At 41.8% G+C, this 27,183-nt stretch overlaps 1 protein-coding gene across 5 annotated transcripts in view; it reads right to left on the bottom strand.

Annotated features, from left to right (window-relative positions):
- Positions 1–5,269: 5,269 nt before the first annotated feature.
- kcnc2 (potassium voltage-gated channel, Shaw-related subfamily, member 2) overlaps positions 5,270–27,183 on the bottom strand; it is a gene marked incomplete at its 5' end in the record, with an annotated part of 100,467 nt that continues 78,553 nt past the window's right edge. The window contains 3 exons of one of the 5 annotated variants that reach the window (XM_079183989.1): positions 5,270–6,957; positions 18,294–18,464; positions 19,622–20,555. In XM_079183989.1, the coding sequence (XP_079040115.1) occupies positions 6,938–6,957; positions 18,294–18,464; positions 19,622–20,555 (1,125 nt within the window). In that variant the 3' untranslated portion in view covers positions 5,270–6,937. Of the gene's footprint in view, positions 6,958–7,976; positions 9,096–18,293; positions 18,465–19,621; positions 20,556–27,183 lie in introns of those variants that run through there. The other 4 variants (XM_079183986.1, XM_079183987.1, XM_079183988.1 and 1 more) reach the window with 4 other exon arrangements.

The following is a 27,183-nucleotide window of genomic DNA, read 5'->3' as shown; positions in this document are numbered from 1 at the left end:
ACACACACACACACACACACACACACACACACACACACACACACACTCACTTAATAATACAACGGTTCACAGTGCACTTCAGACTGAAAACAAGGCCCATTCATATTCTTTGTTATTAAGTTGAATGAAAAATCCAGAGCCTATAGAGAGCTATTTGTGCGCATGTGATGTCATCTCAATATAAAGTTAAAAGCAGCCTAACAACCTCCACCAGATCACAAATCCACCGTCCTAAATTTAGTTTTCCGCTCGCAACTCCTGATACAACGGTGTGCACAGGCTTCCCTTAGCGGCTGGCTCATTAACATGCCGCTGGGGGCGCAGCCTATGATCTCTCACTGTGTAGCGACACGGAGGCAGCGGAGCGGGATGAGAGGCTTCAGCTGATCAATGGGAATGTCTGAAATGACATATTTAATACTCTCCCTGTTTATCATCTGGACTTTATGGCTCAGTAAAGTGTTTCACCTCTTCAGTGCATCCCACTGTAAACATGGGTACCTGGGAATGTTGGACATGTTCCAGTCCCTCTGTTCGATAAACTGTAAATCTAAATCCCAGTCCCTCAAAGTCCAAGGTCCAGAACCTAGAGATATTCAGTTTAATATTCATTAACATTTACTCCTTTATCAAAATAACTGCCGATCAATTTTCTTAAGTTAGTCACCAAAGCTAAGGCAGACTCCTGTACTACACCTTCCACAATGAACAGGTGGTTTAGCAACCACTACATTTAAAAATGGAGGTTATTCTAAAGTCATAGTGTGGCTATATGTAGACAGCAGTAATAACAGAATACCTTGACTGTACACGCAGACGAGGAACAGTATCCTCCGTAACAATATTACCACTAACAACATTAACTTTGCAGCAAGTTCCTGTAAATACACACATTCATGGCGGGACATAAGAAAGAAAAGACAAAAACACACACCAGCAAGCAAACAGACAAAGTGTTTTGACTCACGTTACTCGATGCCGAGGCCTCCTCTTTCCATCAAGAAGGCGAAGTGAAGTATTCATGTCCATGTCGTATACTGTAGTTACTTCTGTGCTTGTTGTTCGCTGCAGTCGTTTAGCAATTAGCAACACTGGAAAACAAGTAGCTAGCATTAATTCTCTCCGTTGTTTAAGTACATTTTTATAAGCGGACTTCCGGCTAGTCTGGCTGGTTTCACGTTTATTTAGCTGACAGTATTATCCATTCAATAACTGCATTCAACACTGTAGTAATATTTAGCGTTAGTGTACCTTTTCTGAACTTACTTAACTTCACCTGGTGTCATGTTTCTTTCAACCATACCGACTAGTTTGGGGGCACTGTTTGACTAATATTAAGAAACGCAATCAAAAGTAAGATTTAATTTACTTAAAAGGCAAAGAAAATGACTCAGTGAATATGTTCTCAACGTATTACATCATTTGTTAATGTGGGTGACATATTCATTGGGTGTGTTTGCTTTAAATCACAGTTCATGGTCGTTGGTCTGATGTGTCTTTCAGCTCCATCAGTGCTGGTTGACCTCTGCCCCCCTCTGTGGGCTGATTAAAAGATACTGCATATATATCTAGATAGGAAACTGATTTTCTTCTACAGTGGACCAGATGTGTAAATCCCATGTCGTTACGTATGCTGCGGTGAAAAAAACATTATTTTTAATTTGGAGCTGCACCTCTTTTTTAAATTATTGTCAGGGATCATTGAAATCTTACAAACCTTCAGAAACTGGCCAAAACAATATCATGAAATATCTTTAATGTAGCTGAAGAGAACATTTGCATAGCAGTGCCTCCATCCATCCCTCTTCCTGCAGCTAAATAAAGGATGAAAACTCAAAGCTATGGAGGAGTACACATCAGTATCCCACATACTTACAGTAGTGAAGTGGTGGACAGGATGGCTGAAGGGCTGGTTTCCTGCGCAGCCGATGTGTGGACTCACTTCCTGCTGCAGCTGGAGTGTCTTTACAGCTCAATCCTCGTCTCATCTTTGCCATTTTCTTTTTTTTTCCATCATAATTTTTTTTCATTTTTGTGTCCCACAGCTGACACTGATATTTACGGCCCTTGTGTGTCCCGGCACTTACCGCCCTGTGACACTACACGCTGCCCTTGTGGTTGTCAATAAGGGGCTCCATCAACGTGAGAGTAATTGGAAGCGTTTTGGAGTAGGCATCGAGAACAAGCCTGGAAAAGGAGCCCCCACTCTACCGCATGACACACTCTGCCCTCGTCAACCACGCCGGTGTCATTACGTGGCCCTAATCAGGATTTAAATGCCACACCGCAGTATGACAGCCTCACAGCCCAGCATCTTGCTTACATTTACACAGTGTGTGTAAATATACAAAGGCCCATCATCGTCAGTGTCACTTCAGGTGAGCTTTTATCCAAATATCTTGACGGGGCATCGCTGTGTAAGGATACATTTGAACCATAAGTGTCAATGGACCTTTAACTCTGTCAGTTTCATATTAATAATCCCTGTGTTTTCTGTCATGTCATGCCAAGTTGTTTTTATGACTTTATTTTGGAGGTTTTTGGTACTACTGTTAGGCTATTTCTTAAAGGTTCTCTATACAATATTCAGAGCATTTTTATAGCAGCAAAAATTCATATAGCACCTAGACCGTCTGGTTCCTCATCAGGTAAAAGGCGCTGTTGCCGTTAGCACCTGACATTAGAGGGGTTCGTGGAGCCTCGTAGTTTGGGCCACTGACAAAGCTGCTGTATTTGACGGGTTGGGAGTGAGAACGGGTTGACTAACCAGGTGGACATGTTACTCCCTGTGGATATTCAAGGACTAACGGCAACAATAAACAAATGATAAATGACAGAAATATATATGAACTACTGTGAGGTAGGAAATGTGTTTTTTTCTTGTGTTTCACTGAGGGAGAACCAACACGTTTAAAAACAGCCTCTGATGCAATATTCATGTCACGAATTTGGTATTTGGTATTTTGGGCAGCTGGTACTGAACACCATGCCTCCTCCCCAGGCAGGGACGTGGAGGGTGGAGGGGGAGGGAGAAGAAGAGGGAGCCCGGGGGTGGAGGGGGGGACCTGTTCTGAAAAACACACTCCCAGGTCTGGCTGTTTACATCCCTTCGGCACGTCCGTGGCTGTTTCCATGGTGACGGGAGTAAAGATAGACGGGGGATGTGTCAGAGATACAGTGCACCAAGTGGTGCCGATTGCTGGACGTGAGTTGAAGAATGAGCAGGGCACACGGGAAGTGCACATTATCTCAGCCACTTGTGACACTTTGTTTTTTTTCCTTTCACTCTCACTGGGAGACGACATCGACAGCTGCACCAGGCTATGCTGCGGTTTGAAACACACCTAAATAATCTGAGTGAACAATAAAGTGCAGCTACTACAGAGGTCACATACAAAGTCAGTATGGTCATCACGTATAGTCATGTACTCATACATTCATTTAGTACCATCAACTCTGTCGCTCTGAAGCCTGATGTACCAGTATCTCGTTTGTATCTGTTGCTATGGGTAACGACACCACCCATCGCTGTATAACAGATCCACTACTTGAATTGGTACTTCTTTAGTTAGGGGGGGGGGGGGGTACTACAAACCTGTTCATGTTGCTATACAGGAAGATGACTAATCCAAATTTTGTCCGGATGAAGGTGGATCAACCTTTCTCTTCTTCTTTTAGGGAAAGAGCATGGTTTTGGTAAAATTACATTTGGTAGCCTACGCAAGTTAAGACACACAGGACACAAACAACGGTCTCCTGGGGGAAGGTCCTGTGTTTGTTTGACTTAGGCGACAACTTCCAGTTCTGAAAAGTGAAGCCAATGCGAAAGTGTCTTAAAGCTGCATTCTCTCTAATGTCCACCAGGGGGCGACTCCTCTGGTTGTATAGAAGTCTATGAGAAAATGACTCTACTTCTCTCTTGATTTATTACCTCAGTAAACATTGTAAACATGAGTTTATGGTCTCAATCTCTAGTTTCAAGTCTTCTTCAATACAGCATGATGTTCATTTAGTAAATGATGGTCCATTTAGAGTCAAACAGACCATAAAGCAGGGTATGCTTTAGGGCGGGGCTACACGGTGATTGACAGGGTGCTAACACGGTGTTGGCCGGTCTGAGAGTTGTCTGTGTATTCTTCTTACAGCTTTAACCCTTTCAGTGTCTTTTGCCTTTATGAAAGTTAATTGTAACATTTTGGTCGGCAAACAATGTCTTATTCAGCGTTTGGTTGTACTTAGCTCCACCCTCTCGTGTCACTACTGGTTGCAAAAGAATGGCGACTGCCAAAATACCAAACTGAAGGCTTTAACGTAGTGCACAAACCAAAGGATGACGTCAGGGTGAGTCCGTCTGTTATGAGGCGGGGAACAATTCAACAAATGGAATGAATAAATTTCCGAGAATATGTGCAATTTGAAATAGGTCTGCAAATAAGTCGGTATACTCGGGGCGAAGTTCTAAGTTGCATATTAAAACACCAAACAGGTGGTTTGATACACAACTTCCAATCTTAGGGGCAACATAAACTAAAATAACTGTCAAACTGACAAATAGGTTTGTCCCCATGTTTCCTAAAAGTTGCACCAAGTTATTTCCAGGAAACCTTTTGGGAAATAAAAAAAAAAATTAGGACCCATAAACGTGTTAACCAGGACCATGCAGTGTGCAGGCTAGAAAGGCTTTCTGGATTTCTATGAATGCAGAATTATCATTACATCAAAAACAGGAGTGCGAAAAAATAATACATACATACTAGCTTGTTTGAAATCTTTGTCTGGACATGGCCTTTATTGGAGAATGGAGCTGGCCAGTTGTCATGGAGATGGTTCGGTTGTCATCGAGCGTCCTTATGGAACTGCAGTCACATGATGACTCCTGAAGACTGTGAGACGGGGTTGAAAGCTGCGGTGTAAACTCGGAAGTCAACCTCGAGTTGACAAACTTTTTGTGAAGCTTTGAAATGATTCACTACAATCTGGTATTTGTGTTTGTAAAACAGAAGCTTGTCAATGAAACACAGGTAGATATAGGTTTGAATAAACATGAACCCATATTTCCTCTCTGAGCATTGTTCAGTTTACCCAATCAGGAAGAAACGAGGTCAGACGAAGCAAAGAAAGAAACAATCAGTTAAAAGATAAATAGTTTATGTGACTCTCTCACATGGCATTTACCTTTACTCTATACACATTGTTTTGAACGTGATATACAGTATGTCATCTTTTTCTTTTTTTTACAATTTGACATAATGTTTCTTTTCAGCATGCACTTTAGAATGCCAACAAAAGGCTCCACAAATACAGACTTCAAACTAGAATCTTCCTCACAGTAAAACATACAAAAACATGAACACGGATCAAAGCCTGACACGATGGAGAAGCACAGCATCGGACTACCATGACCTTTACAGGTAAGAGACACAAAAATACATGTTCTGGAAAAATAAACACCTTTTTTATCTTCTTTTTCTTTTTGCAAGTTACGACATCATCCTAAAAAGACACACAAGGAAGGTACCCCGATGTCGATTCAAAGAGTAAAGCAGCGTGTGAACTACACAAGGAGGATTGTGGGTACACGGTGACACTTGGCAGACGACGTGACACAAGAGTTGTGTCCTTTTCCCATCAGCTGTTCAGAGCTGCATCTTCACTTTTTCCTGTTCGCCATCTTTGTTTTTAACGGGCTGCTGAAATCACAGTGTGGATCGGCGCTTTTTTTTTCTTTTTTCAGGTGCTTATTGCAAATCCGGTTCGATTGTTTGGGTACGAGAGATTGCTACTGTGCAGACGTAGCCATTCTAGAAGTCCCGCTTTAGAACTTGGTTGAACTTCTGCTACACTTTCGCTCCGAAAACTTTGGAAGAATCAAGTAATGCAGCTGTTTTTTTTAGTAATTTAGCCACCAAGAGTTACGAGGAATATTTCGGTGAGGATAATTTTGGTGTGTGAGTAAAAACAAACGAGCAGCACAAACGCAGGGGGGTTGTATGTTTTAATGCACGGCAAGGGGGGGGGGGGGGGGGGGGGGCTTCTACAACGGCGACTGCATCACAGGGGAACTCTGTCTCATTGATGTTTGTGATAAAACTAACTGGAAGAGTGACGGCATTAGGTCCACTCATTTGGTCTCTGGCCTTTCAAACTGCAGTTCTGACCCTGGTGTTTTAGGATACACACACACACACACACACACACACACACACACACACACACACACACACACACACACACACACACACACACACACACACACACACACACACACACACACACACACACACACACACTAACGCACAGCAGAGCAATTCACCAACTGAAAATCACAGAGGGAAACAAAAGAGATGACCGTACTGTCACATTTATTCAACTTAGCACATTTGTCTCTCTATACTGTATATACTGAATGTAGAATCTCATATATGAACACACTCCATTTTTAGAACACAAAGTGCCTCGACTGATACATCTTGATACACTTATTGCGAGGGGGGCGGGGGCACCACGGCAAGTAAAGTGATGTGACGTTGAGTGTCGCGGCCGACCACCTCGTTACTGACTCGCCGTCGGCGGACAGATGTGTGGACGGAGCCGCTTGGCCCAGGTGTGCTGTGTCATTGTCTTATTTACAGGAGCATTTATCTATACAGTAGATAGTCTCTTTTAAGGACGTGTCCAGTTTGCTTTGCTCTCCTTGTTTTTTTCCACCGTTCCATAAATGGAAAGCAAAAAGAGAAATCAGGTCCAATGTTATCAAAGTCCTCCCAGGATGTCGTTTGAGTTCCTCTTCCGCACACTGAGCCGCTGGCTGGGCGGCCGTCCGTCAATCGTTTTGCGTGCCTCCCCATCCGTATTGTCCTGCAGGAGTGGCTCCAAATGAGGGGGCGGTCCTCCCGCGGCAATAGGTCCTTGCACAGATGACTTTTCCCCCCGTCATTCAAATAGGAAATGAATGGTCTAAATAAAATAAAATACAAACATATCCCTAAATATCAGAAATGCATAATCTGTCTTTGTTGAGCATCATTTAAGAAGAGCATGCCATGCACAGACTGGCTATGTTCAACATATGCTGCACACACACACACACACACACACACACACACACACACACACACAATACATAGTACAAATCTACAATGCCCTTTCCAGAATTATTAAAGCTGTATTGAATATTGTAGTGATTCAAATGAGGGTGATTCAATAATTTGGTGTTCGGGCAAAGAGGAGTGTTTGCTCTTCTTTTTTTAATTGTTTGACTTTTTGCCGAGCCATGTGCAAAATGCATCTTACTAAGCCAGTTGCTAGGCAACCATCTGCTACTGGTATAGACACACTGTAGGCATGGGCGAGGCGCGTCGGTCACGTCTGCTGTCCTGCACCTGTTGGTGCACGGAGGCAATTTATGAAATACAGCAGACGGATAAATGACAAAGCAGAGGCGGCTTCGGTTCAATACGAGACTCCGTGTGAGAACTGTTCTGAGGGAATTCAGGTCAGTCCGTCTGGTTTGGGGATTGGAGAGCAGTTAATAGCCCTTGGTGATGGCTGATAAAAAAGTGAGTCTGTGCAGTTAAAAGAACAGAAACAAAGTTATGTATCAGGTTTTTTGTTTTTTTGCAACAAACAAAATCTGCTCTTGGGGAGTACATTTCCAAACAAATCTGATGGCACAAGATGCAAATTGCAGTTTACTAATTATATATCTTGGTAATCATCAGCTGATTAAAATGCTACCAGCAGCCCTTTCAATAGTGCCATCAAGAGTGCATGTTTCTGCAACTATACACACGTGTCTCTATTTAGGATTATCGAATAACCCCCAATTTAGGTACGGCCACAATCTTAACTCATGACCAAAAAGGGTGAGAGGGTTCCGCACTGCAAACCTGACCCTCACAGCTGCTCAGAAGGTTTACCTTTACCGCCTTTTCCCCTCAAGCCCCTAAGACAGAACGCTGCTCTCTGTTGTGTGAAACCAGTAAAGACAACCTCTTTGCAGTTATCTGTGAGTAAACAACCAGAGACACAACAGGCTTTGGTGGCGCTCCATCATAGTAAAAAACAAAACATGAAGGCAACGGGGAGAAAGTTAATCGGAAATATCAGCAGACGAGCAGAGGAAAAAAACACAAAGACAACCCACATGCGGAGAGGAACAAACGCCCTTTCAGTCTCCTCGGTGGATTGTCGGTGAAGCCGACAGCAAAATGAGAAACTATGCAAGTCCTAAACACCAACGTAATTACATTAAATAAAAATAATAATAATAAATAAAAATAATAATAATAAATAATAAAAATACCCCTTCAAATATATATATATACGTATATATATATTTCCATAAGCTCTACCCGCAGTCGGCCTCGTCCCTTCTCCCCTTGCCACATTGCTTGCAGATGATGGTTACAGGATGATCCATGCAAAAACACGAGCAGGCCCCGGCAGCAGGTGAGGAGCGACAGACGTGTGCGAGCAGTCCTCCATTTCGACGGCCATCCCTCCCAAAAAATAAAAGTAGACAAAGCGAAAGACACCAGTCCCAGTTGTGTGAGGATAAAACAAAATACATCTCTCTTTCTTTTTTTGGAAGCACGTCCTTTTTCAAAACGTATCTAAATATAGCAACATCTAATATCCCTGATTATTTTACGTGTCCTTTATTAAATGTTATGGCTGCTACTTCTGGCGCCACCAGTCAGAGTTCTTTTATTGCACTATATTGAACTAAAGGGGACTCCGAGTGACATAGGAGGACTGACAAGTTAGCTAAGCATGTCTATCTTCAAGAAGGGGAGGGGTGAGGAGTTGCTCAGGCTTGCCCGAGCTACTAACATCAGTCCTAGCTACAAAGTTAGCTAAGTACTTATCCACTAGTCACAACACCTAGAAGTTCAGATGTAGTACCAAAGGGAAGTGGTTTGTTTGTGGGGTTGTTTCAGGCCAAAGCGGGCTCTCTCACAGGATGGAGGGGATAGGGGAGCGGGAGCGCCGCAGCGGGCAGGGCGATCCGTAGGGCGAGTTCACAGGAGACAACCTCAGGGTGTTACCAGCCATGCCCGCTATGTTGTTTAAGCTCCGGGATTTCTCATAGCCTTCGGATGAGAGGGGTGGGGGCGCGACAGAGAGGTGGTGGTGGTGGTGGTGCAGGAACAGGACATGAACACACACAGGCAGGCAGGCGGGCAGGCAACGATCCGAGTCCGAGCCAGCCGAGTGAACCGGGACAAGACAGGAGACAGGAGTGAGACAGAGCAGCGGTAACATATGGTGAGTGCATGCACAGCAACATTTCCTGACAGTGAGGCGCATTGGAGTCTATGAAAGGCAAAATGTTTCAGAGGTGGAGCTGCTCTAGAGGGACAAATAAGCTCATTGGCTGGAACTTGGGGACAAGTTAAAGTAATCTCGGACACAGCTAATATCGAGGAAAATGGTATCATTTAAAGATAGCTAAGCTGTTTTACTCTTCGCTGTCAAAGTAGGTGGCTTAATCTGACTGGAAATAACAAGCAGCCGAGTCGGAAAAAACAAAACTCCGTCTGCATCAGCCTTCTAGTTGTAAGTCTGAGTCGAGCTATGACTCACTCATCATTCAGCAAAAGATGTCAACAAACCAGTGGGAAAATGGCTGGAAAGCAACCGTTGCTGGCAGTTACATTTTAATACAATCCAATGTTAGAATGTCAAAAGGATCTATTGGCGGAAATGGAAAATAGTATTCATAACTATGATTTCATTGACCTTATAATCAGCCCTTCATATCTACAACGGGGATGAGCTGATTCAGCTGGTTGCAATCTGCAACCTCGCCACTAGATGTCGCTAAATCCTACACACTGCTCCTTTAATTCCAGTCAATTCAACTAATCCCCCCAAAAAGCAGCTACATACCATTTTCTTGGAATGGATCAGTCATTAATGTGATTCGTCACATCTGTGCTTTTCCTGCTGACAGTATGTGTTATTTTTTAAACCCTGCTTCAGTGACTGTGCCCAGAGATTTCGTGACATTGGACTGAGATCCATAAACACAGCACAGCTACTGGCTTAATGCTGCGTTCATGCCATGTTGGATGGAAAATCTTCCTGTTATTGGGAATAACAGGAAGCAGCATTGTAGTCAAAGCAGATAAAAGGGAAATTAAGCTAATTAGCTGATATTATGGTGATACACGTAGCTTGTAAACAAGTGGAACCAGATACAAACAATAACAGTGGGGCTACTTTTAGCTGATTTGATTGTGCTAATATTGGATTATATTTAGGGGAAACGTCAGCGAAAGTTACCTTCGGCTTGTTAACACTTCTGTCGTTTTTTTAACCACGTGGGTTGTTGAAGTCCCCAATATCGTAAGGAACAGAATTACAATGGAGAGGCTTGTATTTAACAATTTTACATGATTTGACATTAGCCTCACTAAAATATCTGTCTGCCATATTGTTTAGCTCAGTGGTCCCCAAACTACGGCCCGTGTCCACATTTGGTCCGGCCCCCTGAACAATACCAGAGACGCATTATGATTTTTTTTCAGTCTGCACAATTAATCGAATTTTAATCGCGATCACGATTTTGGCTGCCACGATTAAATGAGCATGATCGTCTGCGATATTGACGTTTAAAATACGTGCTCTGCTACATATCAAATCAAACGCTTCCTGAATCAGCCAACCACCAGGGGGCGAACGAGATGAGAGCTGTCATGCGCGCACCCTGTAGAAGTAGAAGAGTAGAAGAAGTAGAAGAGCAGAGAGACGGGAGCTTGAAGGACGAGTACTTGTGCTTAATTTATTTACACGCCGGCATGTCATGTCTGTCACTACATGGTCGCGCGTTTTCAATTCCCCTGCTCTCTGTATCGCGCACGGCGGTGTTCCGCCCCGATCCGCGCGCACGATGCAACAGTCGCTCACCTGCGAGTAGCACGCACGTAGCACCCCACCCCCCCACCCCCCCCCATAATGGTGCGGCCCTAGGTCAAACGATATGTTCAGTGATGTGGCCCTCACAGGAAAAAGTTTGGGGACCCCTGGTTTAGCTGGATTTACTGGCCTATAGCTAGCTAGGTAAGCTAGCTAACATGCTGAAGTTCCAACACAATGAATATCATGATAATGAATGAACCTGCAGTAACTCTACTTTTTAGAAATGCCTGTGTGATTAAAATTCCAGTCTGCCAGAGTTCAGTGTGGAACCCTTTACTCAAATACAATATATTGTTATCCTTAAAAGGGTTGAATAATAGAATCATATATCTCATGGCATCATCATTAGTATTAGGAAATTGTTTAAAGATTGTAAATCTCAGTAATGTCTAATACATGGTGATAACTTTAAGAATAGAGCGCTGCAGGGACAACATGTCTTTGTAGGTCAACAGGAAGCTAGCATCACACTGGTTCCCTCCAAAATGTTTTTGATTATTACAGAAAACAAGCTTTATGACACTTAGATGTTCTGTTCAGCAAGATAAATGAACAACACTTTAATGATGTGTTAAAGCATCAATCAGTAGACAGAGTTAGCGTTAGCTATAGACTAACTACAACATGGTCATATGACGGCGAGTAGCCTACATACAACTGGACAATGAAGGCGGACTAGTTGGCCTGATGAAGTTTTATAGTATCATTTAGCCACTTGTTAGCCTTTGTCTTGTCTTTTTTAAGACAGGAAAAAAGCTTCAAAATTCATGAGGGGTATTTCCTGACATATTTTATGTCATAGAACGAAACATTGAAATGTCTTAAGCTTCTGTTAACTACAGATCTTATTTAAGGCATCTAACCAATATCCGGTTTACAAATTCTGACTCATTTCCAGGTTTTACGACTCAGCACTATAGCTGCAAGCAAAGTTGTGGTTCCTTCTTTTTTAAGGTAAAACAGAATACTTTTTTGTTCTCTAACCTATGTGTGCTGTGACTGAATTGTGATAGACGTGCTAAAGTAAAAAGTTGTATAGTGGGCACCCCCCAAATTACCATTATGTACTTCACACACTGTATAACAGTCATATCTAATAACACTACTCATTAATGGAGCATGCCGATCGGCTGGCATGAACACTGATCAGGAGCAGCTAATGGAAACGTGGCCTCATTACCATACCACACGTGGCACCATTTGTTTCGCCGAGGCTGTCTCAGAGCCAGCATGAGCAGGCGGAACAAAGAGCAGCCTGCATCTATGCCAACAGGTAGCGGGGGACTAGAAAGGGACCCGATGTTTTATGCATTAGCCGTCAGTGTGTTGCAGCAAAAAGCGACCGCCGACTGAAGCAGCGGAGACCAAGGCACAGCTGCTCGGCCGCCAATGTCGAGCAAACGAGACTGGTGAGGGGCTCTGCTGTGACAGAGACCACCATGATGTGCTCCCTAGAGCAGGGGTCGCCAATAGGCGGACCCAGACGTTGTCCTATCCGGACCCGGACGTGTAACTGATGGATAATTGAGAATTATACATTTTGGCGGAGCGCTTCTATTTTAACCTGCACAGCTTTTCCAGCCTTTACGGCACTCGTTCAGCAGTCCAGGCAATACACCGACCAATCACATACGTTGTAAATCATCTCACGTGACGCTACTCAGCCAATCAAATATCTGTATTCTGAAACGCATCGTGAGCCGAGTGAGATTTGCACACAGACACGGGAGATGGAGAGAGAGCTGTGGGAGAAGTAAGTCGGATAATTTTACATGGCGTGCTCTAAAAAGAGAAGTGGACCACGAAAACAGAGCTTTTAACAAAGAATGGACGAACTCTTATTTGTTCATTCTTCCTACTGGCGCTACTAAACGACTCGTATGTTCAGATACCGTGGCCGTTATTAAATGCGCTGATGTGAAACGCCACTACGAGACCAAACACACATCTTTAGACCAAACACTCCAGTCTGAACTGAGGGCAAGATGTTGAAATGTGTAGAGATTGTTTATTATAAAGTTCACTGAGACCGTTATGATGTGAAATGGATTTAACAAAAGAGAAGAATAAAGTTCACTCCAGCCACACTTTCCTTTTTTCCTTTTCATTAATTTTTTCAAAAATCAAGCAATTTCTTTTAAGATGCAAGTTTTTCAAAATTTCATCTGTGTATTTTATTTTTAGATGGATCCCTTATTTTACTTGAAATGAGAGAACATTTATTTTTGTATTTCTATGTATTATTTATAATCTATCCAGTTAAATTTTAAAACGTAATTATATATTAGATTTTAAAATATAATTGATGTGTACTTTCTTTATTTGATTTGACAGTTGTTGACTACACAGAGACTTTGTTACTACTAGACTTCTTGAATATATATATGACACTAAATAGCTCAAGTTAGATATTATTGTAATGTTCCGGACCTTTGCATGAGGAGATTTTCTCAATCTGGACCTTTCGGAATTTTAATTGAATACCCCTGCCCTAGAGGATCTGGACCACATGCAAAGTGGTCTAAACTGCTAGGCTATCTAAGTACCCAGCGTGGATATCATTAATACCTTGTTTTAATTTTGTCCGTACATTGCGGGACAAAAAGTAAACATTTTCTTACGAAATAGTAGCTTAAATTCAATTGAACGTAATCTTTGATTCGCAGAGTGTCACTCCAATGGTATGATAGCGTTGATTTGCCCGCTATAGAGTGAGTGCAGTAGCACTGTGAGGCTACAGAGCAATAACACTGAGAGCCTCTTAGAGAGACAGTTAACTTCTGATAGGAGGCAATTAGCCAAGGCTTATGTTTCCACATTACAGTCCAGATTAACACTCTAATGCCTGAAAAAGCTTGAGATAAAATGGTGGAATCAACCTAACAAACATGCTTTAGGCCTTGCGTGGCGTCTGAATATTATTTTAGTGCAGTCGAATGGAGGCTGCAACCAAAAAGAAGAATTTGCCAGTGAAATGAACAGCTTAAACTGGGACGATCTACTATCTTCTGACAAATTGTGTTATGGCTGTAACACCTTTACTCATAGAATCAACTCTGTGAGGGAAAGATTTAATGTGGGGGTCCTGATGAAATCTAAAATTAAAAATTATTTACCCTGGTTCAATGAAAATCTGTGGAAGCTGATGAGGACTAGAGATGCTGCACTAAGAAAGACAATTACAACTAGAAGAGACACCGACATGCTGATCTATAAAGGTCTAAGGAACAAAGTCACCCAGGAGCTAAGATTGGCTAAATCTCGCTTTTATCTCAATATTTTGAACGAGGCAAAAGGCAACAGCAAATTGATCTGGAAAAATATCGATAATCTCACAAGGAGGGATCCAAGATTTTTAGGAGATTTTAAACTCAAAGTACAAGGTGAACTAATTGATGATCATCTTGCAGTTGCTTCTGTCTTTAATAATTTTTTTCTTGAGTCTGTATATGAGCTTGGAAAAAAGTTTACAAAAAGGAAATTGGACATCGTTCCTACGGATGTCACAGGCCAGGTTTTCGAGGAGTTACAGAATAACGAGTTGCAAGTGAACAAAATCATCAGCTCCTTAAAAAACTCCAAATGCAGAGATGCTTTTCAATTTGATAGCATGTTTGTGAAATCTCACAATGATATTTTAACTCCCCCCATTGCTCATTTAATTAACTTATCTTTTAAACACAGCTCGTTCCCCGATGACTGGAAATGTGCCGTTGTCACACCTATTTTTAAATCTGGAGATCGCCTTGAGGCCAGTAACTACAGACCGATAAGTATACTGCCAGTACTGTCAAAGATTGCAGAGAAAGTTGTCATTGAACAACTTACAACTTTTCTTAACACAAGCACCTGTGGTCTACATCGTATGCAGTTTGGCTTTAGAACAAATCATTCCACCGAAACGGCTACCTTGCACTTAATAGAGCAAATTAAATCAATGCTTGATAAAGGAGGAGTAGTTGGTGCTGTATTTTTAGATCTACGCAAAGCTTTTGATACAGTCAATCACGATGTGTTAATATCAAAACTCTCTACATTCAACTTTTCACCTAGAGCGCTGGCTTGGATGTCCTCTTATCTATCAAATAGGAAGCAATGAGTTAAAATTGGTGACGCACTGTCCAGCAACATGAAATGCACAATGGGTGTTCCACAAGGGTCAGTGTTAGCTCCCCTATTATTTAGCCTATATATTAATGATCTCCCGCAACAGTGTCATGACATTGAACTGCAAAAGTCTGCGGAGGACACTGTTGTATATACACATGCAAAAACAGCTGAGTTAGCAGCTGCCAAGCTAACAACTGCGTTGGAAAGGATCACACACTGGCTCGATCAATCATGTCTGACTCTAAATGTAAAGAAGACAAAAGGGATGTTTTTTTCCAAAACCATCAGACAACCTCCTGATGTTGAGATTCTCATCAACAGAGAAAGTCTTGATATAGTCACTGATTTGAAATATCTTGGTGTGATACTAGATCAAAATTTGTAAAGAAAATGGTTAAAACCATAAAATACAACCTAGCAAATTTTAGACACATCAGAAACTGTCTCTCTCTAACTGCAGCCAAGATATTCATGCATGCCATGATCCTTTCCCACATGTCCTACTGCATTACATGTTGGGGGCAGGCTGGTGAAACAGCCATAAGACCTCTCGAGTCATTATATAAGCAAACAATAGAAATCCTGGACAAAAGGCCGTTGAACTTTCACCATTGTAGGGTATTGGAGAAGCACAATCTACTGAGCTTTGACAATTTTAGATTGTTCTCAAATTTGTGCCTGATCTATAGACTTTTAAATGGTTTGGCCCCTCCTCCACTCAGTGACTTTGTATACACTCGCTCAGTCAGTTCCATTCGATCATCAAGAATATCCTCTACACGAGACTGTAAAACACCATTTTGCCGCACTACTTTTGGACAATCTGCCTTCTCTGTAAAAGCAACACATCAGTGGAACACCCTGCCTGAAGGTGTGAGGAGCTGCAGCTCTATTAGCACTTTCAAATCCAACTTAAAAGGTATTTTAAAAGCTGCACAACACTGCACACACTGACCTCAATTCTTGTAGTCTTTCTGAATTGATTTTATTGACAAACATAAATTTTTTATATGCTATTTGTGTGTAGTGTTGTATTGAGTGTCTTGTATGTTTTTTTATGGTATATCTTTGTATTATGTCTTTTCCTTATTATTGTCCTTATTGTTATTGTCTTGTCCTTGTTTGACCTGCCAAGGGACTGCAGATGCAAATTAGCTTAAGCTACAATCTGGTACAGTGCATCGAATAGAGACATTTATGTTTAAACTGTACATGGTCCCTTTTAAATAAATTTGATTAATTAATAATAAAAGTATTTCATAGAAATACTGTCTTTTGTGATTTTCTATCGAACAAGCTGCCACATGGCCTCAATTCCACAGTGTGAGTGGCTCAGTTTATGCATTTTAGTTCATGACCTTTTCTGCATTATGAAACCACACGGAACAGCGACGGGACTTTGTGATAATTTCGGCCGATGTGGAGTTCACGATGACCTTTAGCTTGGGTCAAAGTGTTTGGAAGGTCAAGCCCTTTCTGAGTCTGACCTTTCCACTGACGCAATTCTACATGACCGACAGAAAATCATCTGGACAAATCTGACATCGTCCAGTGATATCTCTAATTGTAAACGATGTGGACTGTTTAAAAAAATATATCAAATTTTTATTTTCAGTAACAGCATTAAATAAAGGGCTTGGAATTGCATTAATACTATAAAAGAATATATGCAACCTAGTCGCCAAAACATTTTGACATAGTTTGTTTCTAAAAACCACGAGATATGTTAAATGCCGACGTTTCTGAACCAGAAATACATTTCACAAATACATTTTCTATCAGCCTCGTATCACACCTTGCAGATACGCTTATCGCTACGTGGTTAATGTTGGGAAACTATTTTTTAGGTATAGACAACAAAACTACTTGGTAAACGCAGGATTGATAATCTTGAGAAACTTACAAGAGTACTACGCTAATGATCCAATCTAAAAACCAACTCTTTTCCAATGAAAGTAGCTAGCAGCACGAGCTCCAAAAGTTGCTAGATCTTGAAAGAAAGTTGCCAAAGTTAGCAACACTGACCCTTACATAGTCCTTTCAGGCCTCCCTCCAAAGCCACTCCCCCAAAAATCACTATGAGCGTAAACAATAATATGGCTATTGTTAGAACTCAAAGATGTTAAGATAGCAGCTTGTGGATTTGTTCCATGGATTGCTGTTATCATATATTAAGAATTTCAATTTTGAGAAGATTACCTACCCTACCTTTAAGGTTAGAAAAAAGATCCCGGTAAAATGGTAACGGAACCATGTAACTAGTGTAAATAAATAACAACCACCGCTATCGTCGTTATACAACCGTTTTCGTTTCTTATACTCCTCACTATACCACCTAACTCTTAATAACGCCCGCTGGATATATGACCGAATGCCAAAATGTCCGACGCCAAAATGATTTCCTGGCGACTGGGCTGATATGTGTAACAGGTCTGATATGTCAGATAAACACTTCCACGGTCAGCAAGTATAGTAGTATATTATTTGATTTGAATGTAAATAATTCCACTATAATAGCTGGTGATTAGCGAAAACAAATTTCTAGAAGCAACAAAATGCATTTTCCAATGTTACAAATTGGAAAAAAACATTTATGAGTTCATAGGATTAAAATCTATTTTTGACCATTTAAATTCCTCCGATTGTGAGATACCGGAAACGTCTGCTGGTGTACCGTCACATTAGGGGCGGATGATACACTTGGCAATTTCTTTGGGAGGTGCAGACGGGCAATGAAACCTGGCAACAGCGAAATCAGTGAGACGCAGGTTAGAGTCAACTGCATGGACGCTGTTGCCCCTCAGAATTGCCGAAAAAAAGTGGTGCTGCGTGTCAGTGCTGAGGGCCGCGGTAGCAGATTTACAGGTTACGTTACCTGAGCCGACTAGGCCAGAACAAACAGCCCCCCCCTCTCCAGTGTCCCAGTCACTAAGGATATGGATCAGCTGATGAGGATTTTCACTGATTGTCTTAAAACATGAGGAGCTCTGACAATTGTATTCCTATGGTAAGACATACATATAAAGCATATTCCACACATACTGAAAATAGCGGCCACAGGAAAACCTAACCCTGACTATACGTGATGACTAATGAGTGAAAAATGATTAAGTGTCAATGCACAATAGCAAGCATGATTTTCAGAATGATTCTATATTATGAGGGTTTTTTTGGAAAATGACATATAATAAATGAATCAATGCGTGACATTTTCATTAAAGGTCAATGAAAACCAGTAGAGTTCCACATGCAGTTACCTGTTTTTCGCATCCCTCCGTCTGCAGGGCAGCTGTAGTCATTAGCAGCGAGCAGGAAGCATGTCCCCCCGCTCCGCCGGTCCTGTTCCAGGGTGCTGGACCTTCGCATGGGGACCCTCTCCTCTGGAGACATGGTCAGGTCGCTGCCCCCGCTGCAGTCTGCTGACAGAACTGTGAGAAAAGAAACGGGTCCGGTTAGAGATCGGAAATATTCTGGCTGGGCTTTGTTTTTTGTTATTTATTTATTTTATATTTTATAAATCTAACGTCTACGTTCCTAAATTCATACACTTTACAATTCTACTATTCTGACATAACAGAAGGGTTTAAGATTTGAATCCTGAGCTTATAACAGTAGCTTCAGTAATACAAAAAAAAGCCCAAAGAAATGAACTTACCTTAACGGGACATACTAAATAATTAGGTAATATGATAGTTATAGATTGTTTTAATCACATCCCTCCCTTCTTACATATAAGTTACTGTGGAATTTAAAGTCTGGCATTTAACCTTGTGCAACTTTAATGTCAGTAACATTTCTCTAGTAACAGCAATATCTGGATGTACTCGTGGGACGGCTACATATGCCATACTTAAAAAAAAGGAGTAGGGTTCAGGTCACAGTCTGATATCATTACATCAATCATTACAATGATGGAGACCAGTGTCCCATTTTCTTTCCATTGAAGAGGAAAGTAACTTGCAGACCGTGTATTTGAAATTACCTCTGAAGAATAAACCAGATTGATTCTGTTTGTGCATTCAGTTGAGCCATGATTCATTGTATGCTTATTGAATATAAGGTTTTGAGACCTAATAAACAGATTTTACCATAGGGTGCGCCTTCCCTCAAGAGTGTCTGCTCTAGAATTCCAAGAAAGCTGATGTACGGAGGTCGACACTAATTCCCGTCAATATCAGATGTGTAAGAGTATATTACTGATGTGCGCCTGGAGGGGAAACAAATGAACAATCCCTGCTGCAAGAAAAACTTGGACACAGGGACTCTGACTTCTTATCAGCATAGGCCGTTTCACACAGCCGTCTCCTACTCGCAGTACCTTGTGCATTGCCTTCCTTGTCACTGTGGCAACCAGAGATGAAGGCTGCGAGGCAAGAGAGCTCAGTCGTCTGTGAGGGAGCTGCTGTGGTGAGAGCGAGTCCCCGGGGGAAAACCATTTATATTCTTAAGGGGGAGTCTGTAAAATGGACACATCTTTCTACCTGAGAGGAGGTCTTGTTGCTGTCACTACATATATAACACCACTCGGTGTAACCTCTACTTTAATACCGAGATGGCTGCTCATCATTTTTTGATCGGGTCTTACCTGAGCGGTTGCGTTCTAGCCCCCTGCTCCCTTTGACGTGGCACAGGTCACCTTGAGTGCTGTTGCAGGTGGTGTTGAGATCTGCTTTGCAGTATATGGGGGACCCTCCCTGCACCACCTGAGGGATGTGTTTCTTCCTCTTCTTGGGCAGCTTCTGCTTGGCCATGGCCAGGGAGTAGTACATCCCAAAGTTATTGACGATAACGGGCACAGGCATGGCTATCGTTAGCACGCCTGCCAGGGCGCACAGCGCGCCAACGACCATGCCCGACCAGGTCTTTGGATACATGTCGCCATAGCCCAGTGTTGTCATGGTTACCACGGCCCACCAGAAGCCAATGGGGATGTTCTTGAACTCGGTGTGGACGCTACCGGTGGGGTCGTTGGGCAACGCGCCGATTCGTTCGGCGTAGTAGATCATGGTGGCGAAAATTAGCACTCCCAATGCCAGGAAGATGATGAGCAGCAGGAATTCATTGGTGCTGGCCCGTAATGTGTGGCCCAGCACCCTTAGCCCCACGAAATGGCGCGTGAGCTTGAAGATGCGCAGGATACGAACAAAGCGCACCACCCTGAGGAAACCCAACACATCCTTGGCGGCCTTTGAGGAAAGGCCACTCAGCCCCACCTCCAAGTAGAAAGGCAGGATAGCCACAAAGTCGATGATGTTGAGAACACTCTTAACAAACTCCAACTTGACCGGGCAGAAGGTCACACGCACCAGGAACTCGATGGTGAACCAGAAGACGCAAACGCCCTCCACGTAGGTAAGTGCGGGGTCAGTTTCTATTTCGTACTGCGGGCCTGAGTCCGGCATGCTGCTATTCCGCATCAGTTCTGTTTTGTTGATGATGGTGTTGAAAGCCTCATGAGTCTCCAAGCAGAAGGTGGTGATGGAGACCAGGATGAAGAACAAAGATGCAAAGGCTATAAACTACAGGAGAGGAGAAGAGAAAAACACACGTTACCATCAATGCACCCCTTACATTTCAAATGGTTTGAACCTATACACCGGCTGAGGAGTCATACACCGTGATAAATCAATTCATTTACTCTTGAGAAAGAGAGAGAACTCAGACAAGTTTAATTAACTTGCATCAAGTTGAATAGACTCCAGAGAGAGGAGCACTCTATTAGCAAGACCAACAAATAAACACACGCTTCCCCCTTGTTCCTGGTGGGAATGTAACACGGGAATGCAGATGCAGACAGATTTAATTTACTCGTGCTGGTATGTTGGGCTGTTGGCAGCAAAGCAGGGAGAAAAGTGGTTAAGCTAACCAAGCAAACATTAGACTTCAGAATCAGTGGGGAATTGGGAAAAGGTGGTTATTTTTGTTTCCTATAGCATTTTAAGTGATGCCACATCTCCTTGCAGTTGCATTGCATCATGACATCATAACATCATGCATGTGACCCCTGATAATGAAGTGATTTGTAGGTGACACTCCACATCACAGGTTGCAAATGTGTACTCGATTACAAAATGTTTTGTTTCAGAGTCTTGAAGAATTAAAATGGAACTAAAAGCAGAGGTAAAAGAAATAAAAGAGAAACTAGAATCACCACCTCGTGGTTGCATGCCTCAGCCAACCAGTGAAGTTGCAGTTTGCATCCATGGTTGCCCAAAGTGTCATCACTTCAGCATTTTATCCAAGCAGACATTTGAGTGTTCAGTTCATCCCTGAGTCCAGGTGGAAACTTGTGCCAACTTTGAAAAAAATTCCCTCTGGGCGTTCCTGAGATAAGAATGGACGAATGCGTGGAAAACCCCAAATTGAACAAAATTCTGAGCAATGACAGTTGCACAGTTACATGTCAACATTCTTTCACCTCCAACGCTGTGATCATTTTTGTGACTCAATAGAGAACAAGGCAAAGTCAGGTAGGGTTGAGGACATAGTCCGCTTGGGTGCTTTTTAGTAATGCCTTATTCATATTTACTGCCAACGTGAAGGAATGCATAGACATGAGGACTTCCCATTAGGATGCAATATACTCATTAGTGGTGTAAGGGATCACGGATCGATCCGTGATCGGTTCAGATCACACCTCATGGTTCGGATCACTGGTGAACCGCTGATCTATTGAATGTTTTTCTGTTTTTTTTTACAGTGTAATCATCCTAGTGTGTAATACAGTTTTACTGCTGCTGTTCCTTTTCAAGTAACAAGTCCCTGAATATCAATGCAGAGTGTCAGTGAACAGATATAAAGCAGTAGTGTGTTCACGTGAACGAAGCGTGTTAAAAGCATTTAACGGTGAAAGTCATGGCGAGCGGAGGAACTTGAGAAACTCCCGGCGTCATTGAAGTCGCAAGTTTGGGAGCATTTTGTCTTCCCTGTAACTTATAATGACGGATGAGGGTGGTGGACAAAACCGTTATGTTAAACTGGTATGTACTTGTTTAAAGAGAAAGACACACGACAACGGCAATACATCGGACATGTCCACACATATGAAGCTCCACCATCCCGGTCTGTCAGCGACGGGGGCCACGGCACCACAACAACAAGTAGCTATCATCACGGCATTTAAGAAACTGTTTGTGGCAGAATCGGACCGGGCTAAAGCTATTACAGCATCTATTGGGGTCTTTATTACTGCAGACATGAGGAGATACTCCAGTGTGGAAAACAAAGTATTTCAAAATCTGGTTAAAGTGCTCCAGGGCAACGAAGAGCTACGTGACTGTGACCGCTCACTTCATCACGGAGGAGATTCATAGTCCGGGGCTGTATAGCAATATCCCAGTCACCACAGACAATGTAGATATTCTCATCTTTTTGAAAACAAATGTAAAGTTGTAGACCATTTCACAGTAATGGTAAACATTATTCAATGGTAAACATTATTGCAGTTTATTTGAATGACATAACCTGACAGGAAGTAAACATAGACCCAAGTTGTTGCAGAGCAGTTCAGTTCAGTGTAAACAGTGGAAGCTAGCTCACTGGCTGTTTCTTTCTTTCAATATGGATCAAAGGAAGAGGGTCTCAACATACCTCATGTTGCACTTAAACTTAACAGAATTGAGGATTCTTGAATGTTTTATTTTTATTTATTTATTTCATTTTGTTTCAAATTGGACATCTTCAATATTTTTGTTTTTATGTAAGACTATAGCCCAAAGTTCTTTGCTTTAAGTGATCTTGAAGTTCTTTAATTAATAAATGGAAAGCAAAGTTATATTTGACTCCTCCCCTTTTCTTTGCTGATCCAAAAAATTATCCAAACCGTGAACCGAACCATGAGTTTTGTGATCCGTTGCACCCCGAATACTGATGGAAAATGTTATTGGAAACACGGGATAGCAAAGGATGTGGCACTAAGAAAAAACATGTCAGAGCTATGACACTAACGATAGCTTGAAGTCCTGAATGCATTCTTATGAGGAAGCCTGCTATGATGCCCATGTCTATAATGGATTTTAAACATACTCATCTTTACTTTTAGCTCTGTGTGATTGTAGTTATAAGGACTTCAATATTAATAATGCTTTATCACAATATGAAACAATTCTAATGACGTATGAGGTCAAGCATCATGATACTTGATAATTGCTGGTCAAAAAAATACAAATCAATCAACAAATCTATGCAAGAAAAACACAAAACGTAAAATACATTTTCAATTTACTTAAAGCAAACAATGACCACCTATAATCATATTATAATGCATTACATCAATGATTATGATGCATTAGAAAAAGATGATAATGTATTGACCAGGAATTTTGAATTATGAGGATACTTGACCTCATAAGTCATTGTAAATGCTTTATAATGTGTTATGATTACAGTTGTAAAGCATTATGAATATTTATGTTTGTAATTATACAGTGCTAACAGCTGATTATAACGCAAGTATGTTCATAATGCATTATAGACATGAGTGTCATGTTATCAGAAGTTCTATTTAACAATAATAATATATATATAATTATTATGAAGTTGTTGAAATATATTTTCCATTTGTCAAAATGTGTATATCCACTTGCAGCTGAATCTGCATGATAACAGTTTTAAATGATGAGTCACATGCCGATTTATTTAGTGGTTTTGTTTTGGTCTTCCTCTGCGAAGTGTTAATGGAACCACCTGTCAGATGCAGAGCTCGCCTCCAACTTTTCCCCGCCGCCCTGGAAGAAGCTCAGGATGCGAACATCAACATCCTTTCTCCGAGGAGCTAGACGGAGCAGATTCACACACACACACACACACACACACACACACACACACACACACACACACACACACACACACACACACACACACACACACACACACACACACACACACACACACACACACACACACACACACTTATGCTCCTTCTCCACCTTTTACCTCCCACAGTCCCTCCATTGGTGCGCTCTGCCCACTGAGCACCTGAAGAAGCCGTTTCACACCCGGCCTTGTTTTCTTTTTTTTTGGATCGCATGACTCACACTCTCAAAATATCATTGCCACTATTTGGGTCACCGTGCTCATGAACTGTTTGCGTGCATTCACTCTGCTGCTGTTAGCATGCTCTTTCTTCACATACCATACTGTATGGCCTTTTTTGACTTATAAGTGCCTGTGTTTCTCCAACAGAATGACATCATCATTCAGCAGTCACTTATCAGCAGTCACTTAGCATCATCCACGTTATACGTGCAACAAAATAGGCAGTGAACCATTCCATATAGCCACTTGTTGGAGGTGTATGAATGCATGCGTCACAATGTTTAGCTTTCTTCAATTTTCACATAAACATCCAAGTCGTATTTACTACTGAAGAGCATTGATTTCCCTGGAAGCTCTGATATTTCCAAGCTCACTAATCCCTCAAAAATTAAAAAAATATGGATGCTTCAGAACCAAGGTCTGAAACTCCGCGTCATGAAACCCACATTTAATGGATATAGTGCTATAATATCAATGTATGGTTTCAAACCTGTACATAACCAACTCCAATAAAACCATCTTGAGCTGCGCTATGATGTGAATGCTCACAAGTTGCGACTCTTTTGCATCTCTACCATACTTTGTCTACTTATCTGTCTACTTACAACTAAATATTCCCAGCCATTTAAGATGTTGGCTGAAACGAGCAGTGGGACAACCTGAGCCGATTCTTCTGGCTGTTGACTCACAACATACAGGTGTATACAGGTTTCCATCATGAATAATCATAATAGAGGCTGATTTCACTGATTATATGTCTGTTCTTGTGTGAAAGCCCTGGAATGAAAACTTCAGTGATAGCAGTGTTTTTTGGGGGTTTGTTCAGGTTTGTTCGCACACTGTGATGAACATTTCAGTATCCATGGGCAACTAGCAAGGCATTATGCTTTGCTTTAAGTGTGACCGACGTATCAAAGATCTTCTTTCTCCTCTCACAAGGAGCTCTTGCTCGTTCTCATTCAACACAGCTGTCAAGATGATTCACACTTAACATTAAAACCTTCAATTTGTTTTTGTTTGTTTTCAGCATTGTGTCACCATGCCTGAGTTGAATGCGCTCATATCAGCGCTGCATCGCATTATGCTCAGACTGTCATCCGTCACTCAACATCCGCAGAATGAGCCGGACGTCTCCTACGCAGCCTCGGGTGGTAAACAGTAACTGATACATCGGCATGGACGTCACATTAGCTCGCTAATGGAAAGGAAAAACTTGGTGGTCTGCCGGTTACAGTGGACGGGCAGGCCTATCAACCATCAGGGAGAATTCAAATGTGATTAAACTGTCGCCTCTGGCATGTTCATGTATGCCTACTGCAGATTAAACAATGTATTCCATAAATTAAGAAAGAACAAACTAATAATCAAACTAATTTCATCCTGGTGTCTGACCGGCAGTGACTTTTCCCTTTCACATCCCCACCCGATTGTGACTGTCTGAGTGCTTTGTGTCTACTTTTCCCTCCTGTCAAACCGCTTCTTTAATCACAGACATTACAATGTGCTGCTCTAAAGAATAACTGCAAAGCAAACAGTATGATCCAATAATCAGTTTAGTTACAGAACCAAGCAGTCCAAAGGGGAGAGGTCATGTACCTCAAGCTGTTAGGTTTAGATAACCTTTGTGCCCTATGAAGGACACAAAGGGACTGCTCATCTACATTGGTTCTCACTCATGTGAGATCCTGAGCCTGTAGACGTCTAGAGTCTCCTTTCAGAGGACACTTACTGACGTAGTTACACTTGCAGGGAGGGTTTGCATCTTGTGGAGATGATGCATCTACACCGTTTCAACATCTGGCTGGAATACATCTCAAAGCGCCTCCTGAGGTGGTTTCTTGGAAGCATTTGCACTTCCCTTCTTTGATATCAGAGAGCAGATTTGCTCGACACGTACAAAGTGGCCACGTTTAAATGGGGTAGCAAATTTGCCAGAAATAAGTCTTTAACGTTGAAGTTCAACCAGAACACATTTCTCCCTTTACCCCTAAAAGTATCGTAAGTATCCACCAATGCAATAGAGGTGAATGGAACTTTGATTGTCAGAATCAGAATCAAAACCGCTTATTTTGCAAGAGTATGTTGCACATACAAGGAATTTTACTTGGTGGATGGTGCATAACATTAATGGACCTGAAGACGCCCAAAAGGTCTCCGTTCTGTTCCGAGGCTCTGTTCCAAATGTCGTAAAATGGACTTTTCATACAAAAATATTATTAATGCTTCATACATGCTATATACCAAATTAACGAAGAGATTCTGTTCAACACTATCCTGCAAGCCAGTGTACACACTCCAAACACAATTCTACACAAACTCAAATAAGCAACTAAAAGAATGTCCACAATATCAATGTTCGCCATTGCTGAGCCGACCACACACCCCGGTAGGCGCTAATAAGAAGAAGCTAAATGCTAACACGGAAAACCGAAATAGCAGAAAACACGCCAATAACACACTGAATCCAAAGATATCTTCACTATTTATCTAAGTGAAACCACCACAGAGCTGTGAGCAAACAAGCACCAGAACAACAAACCGCTTAACTGCTAATATTTCATAAACTCCTTACCTTTGTGCTGTTTTGATTAAACAAAGGCATATTTCCCCGTGTCCTACTGTTCTATCAACATCCTGTGGCAGCTCTGAACTGTTTCCTGAAGAAATTGGGATCAATCTAACTAGGGTAGGCATTTGACCTATTTCAGTTTTGGCCAATGGGTTTGACCCATGGGGGCGGATCACGGTTTTCGATTATTTTATTGGCTTAAAATTCTGTCAAACAACTCAAAGAATGTATCACTACATTCCCCACAATCTTCCGGGTTCAAAGCTGTATCACATGCGCAAATCACAGGCTTTGGTAAGGTTCAATTACATCCCGTAAAACTGAAATTCAGACGAAGATGAGCCATGTTTTACAGGTTTTTATATGGCCCAGGCTCTCAAAATGATGCCAAACTGCTGTATTAGATAGATTGAACACTATTAGTGATAAAATAAGTGAAATATATATATATTATATAGTATATAAAAGTACAATAAAATAGCTATATGTGCTGTACACCGGCCTTGATTTCTCAGGCATACTTCACTTTATCAAAGCCAATT

Source organism: Pholis gunnellus (assembly GCF_910591455.1).
Source record: "Pholis gunnellus genome assembly, chromosome: 22".
Taxonomy (NCBI): domain Eukaryota; kingdom Metazoa; phylum Chordata; class Actinopteri; order Perciformes; family Pholidae; genus Pholis; species Pholis gunnellus.
The sequence above is the reverse complement of the archived record's forward strand: the minus strand, read 5'-3'. Positions and strand labels throughout refer to the sequence as shown.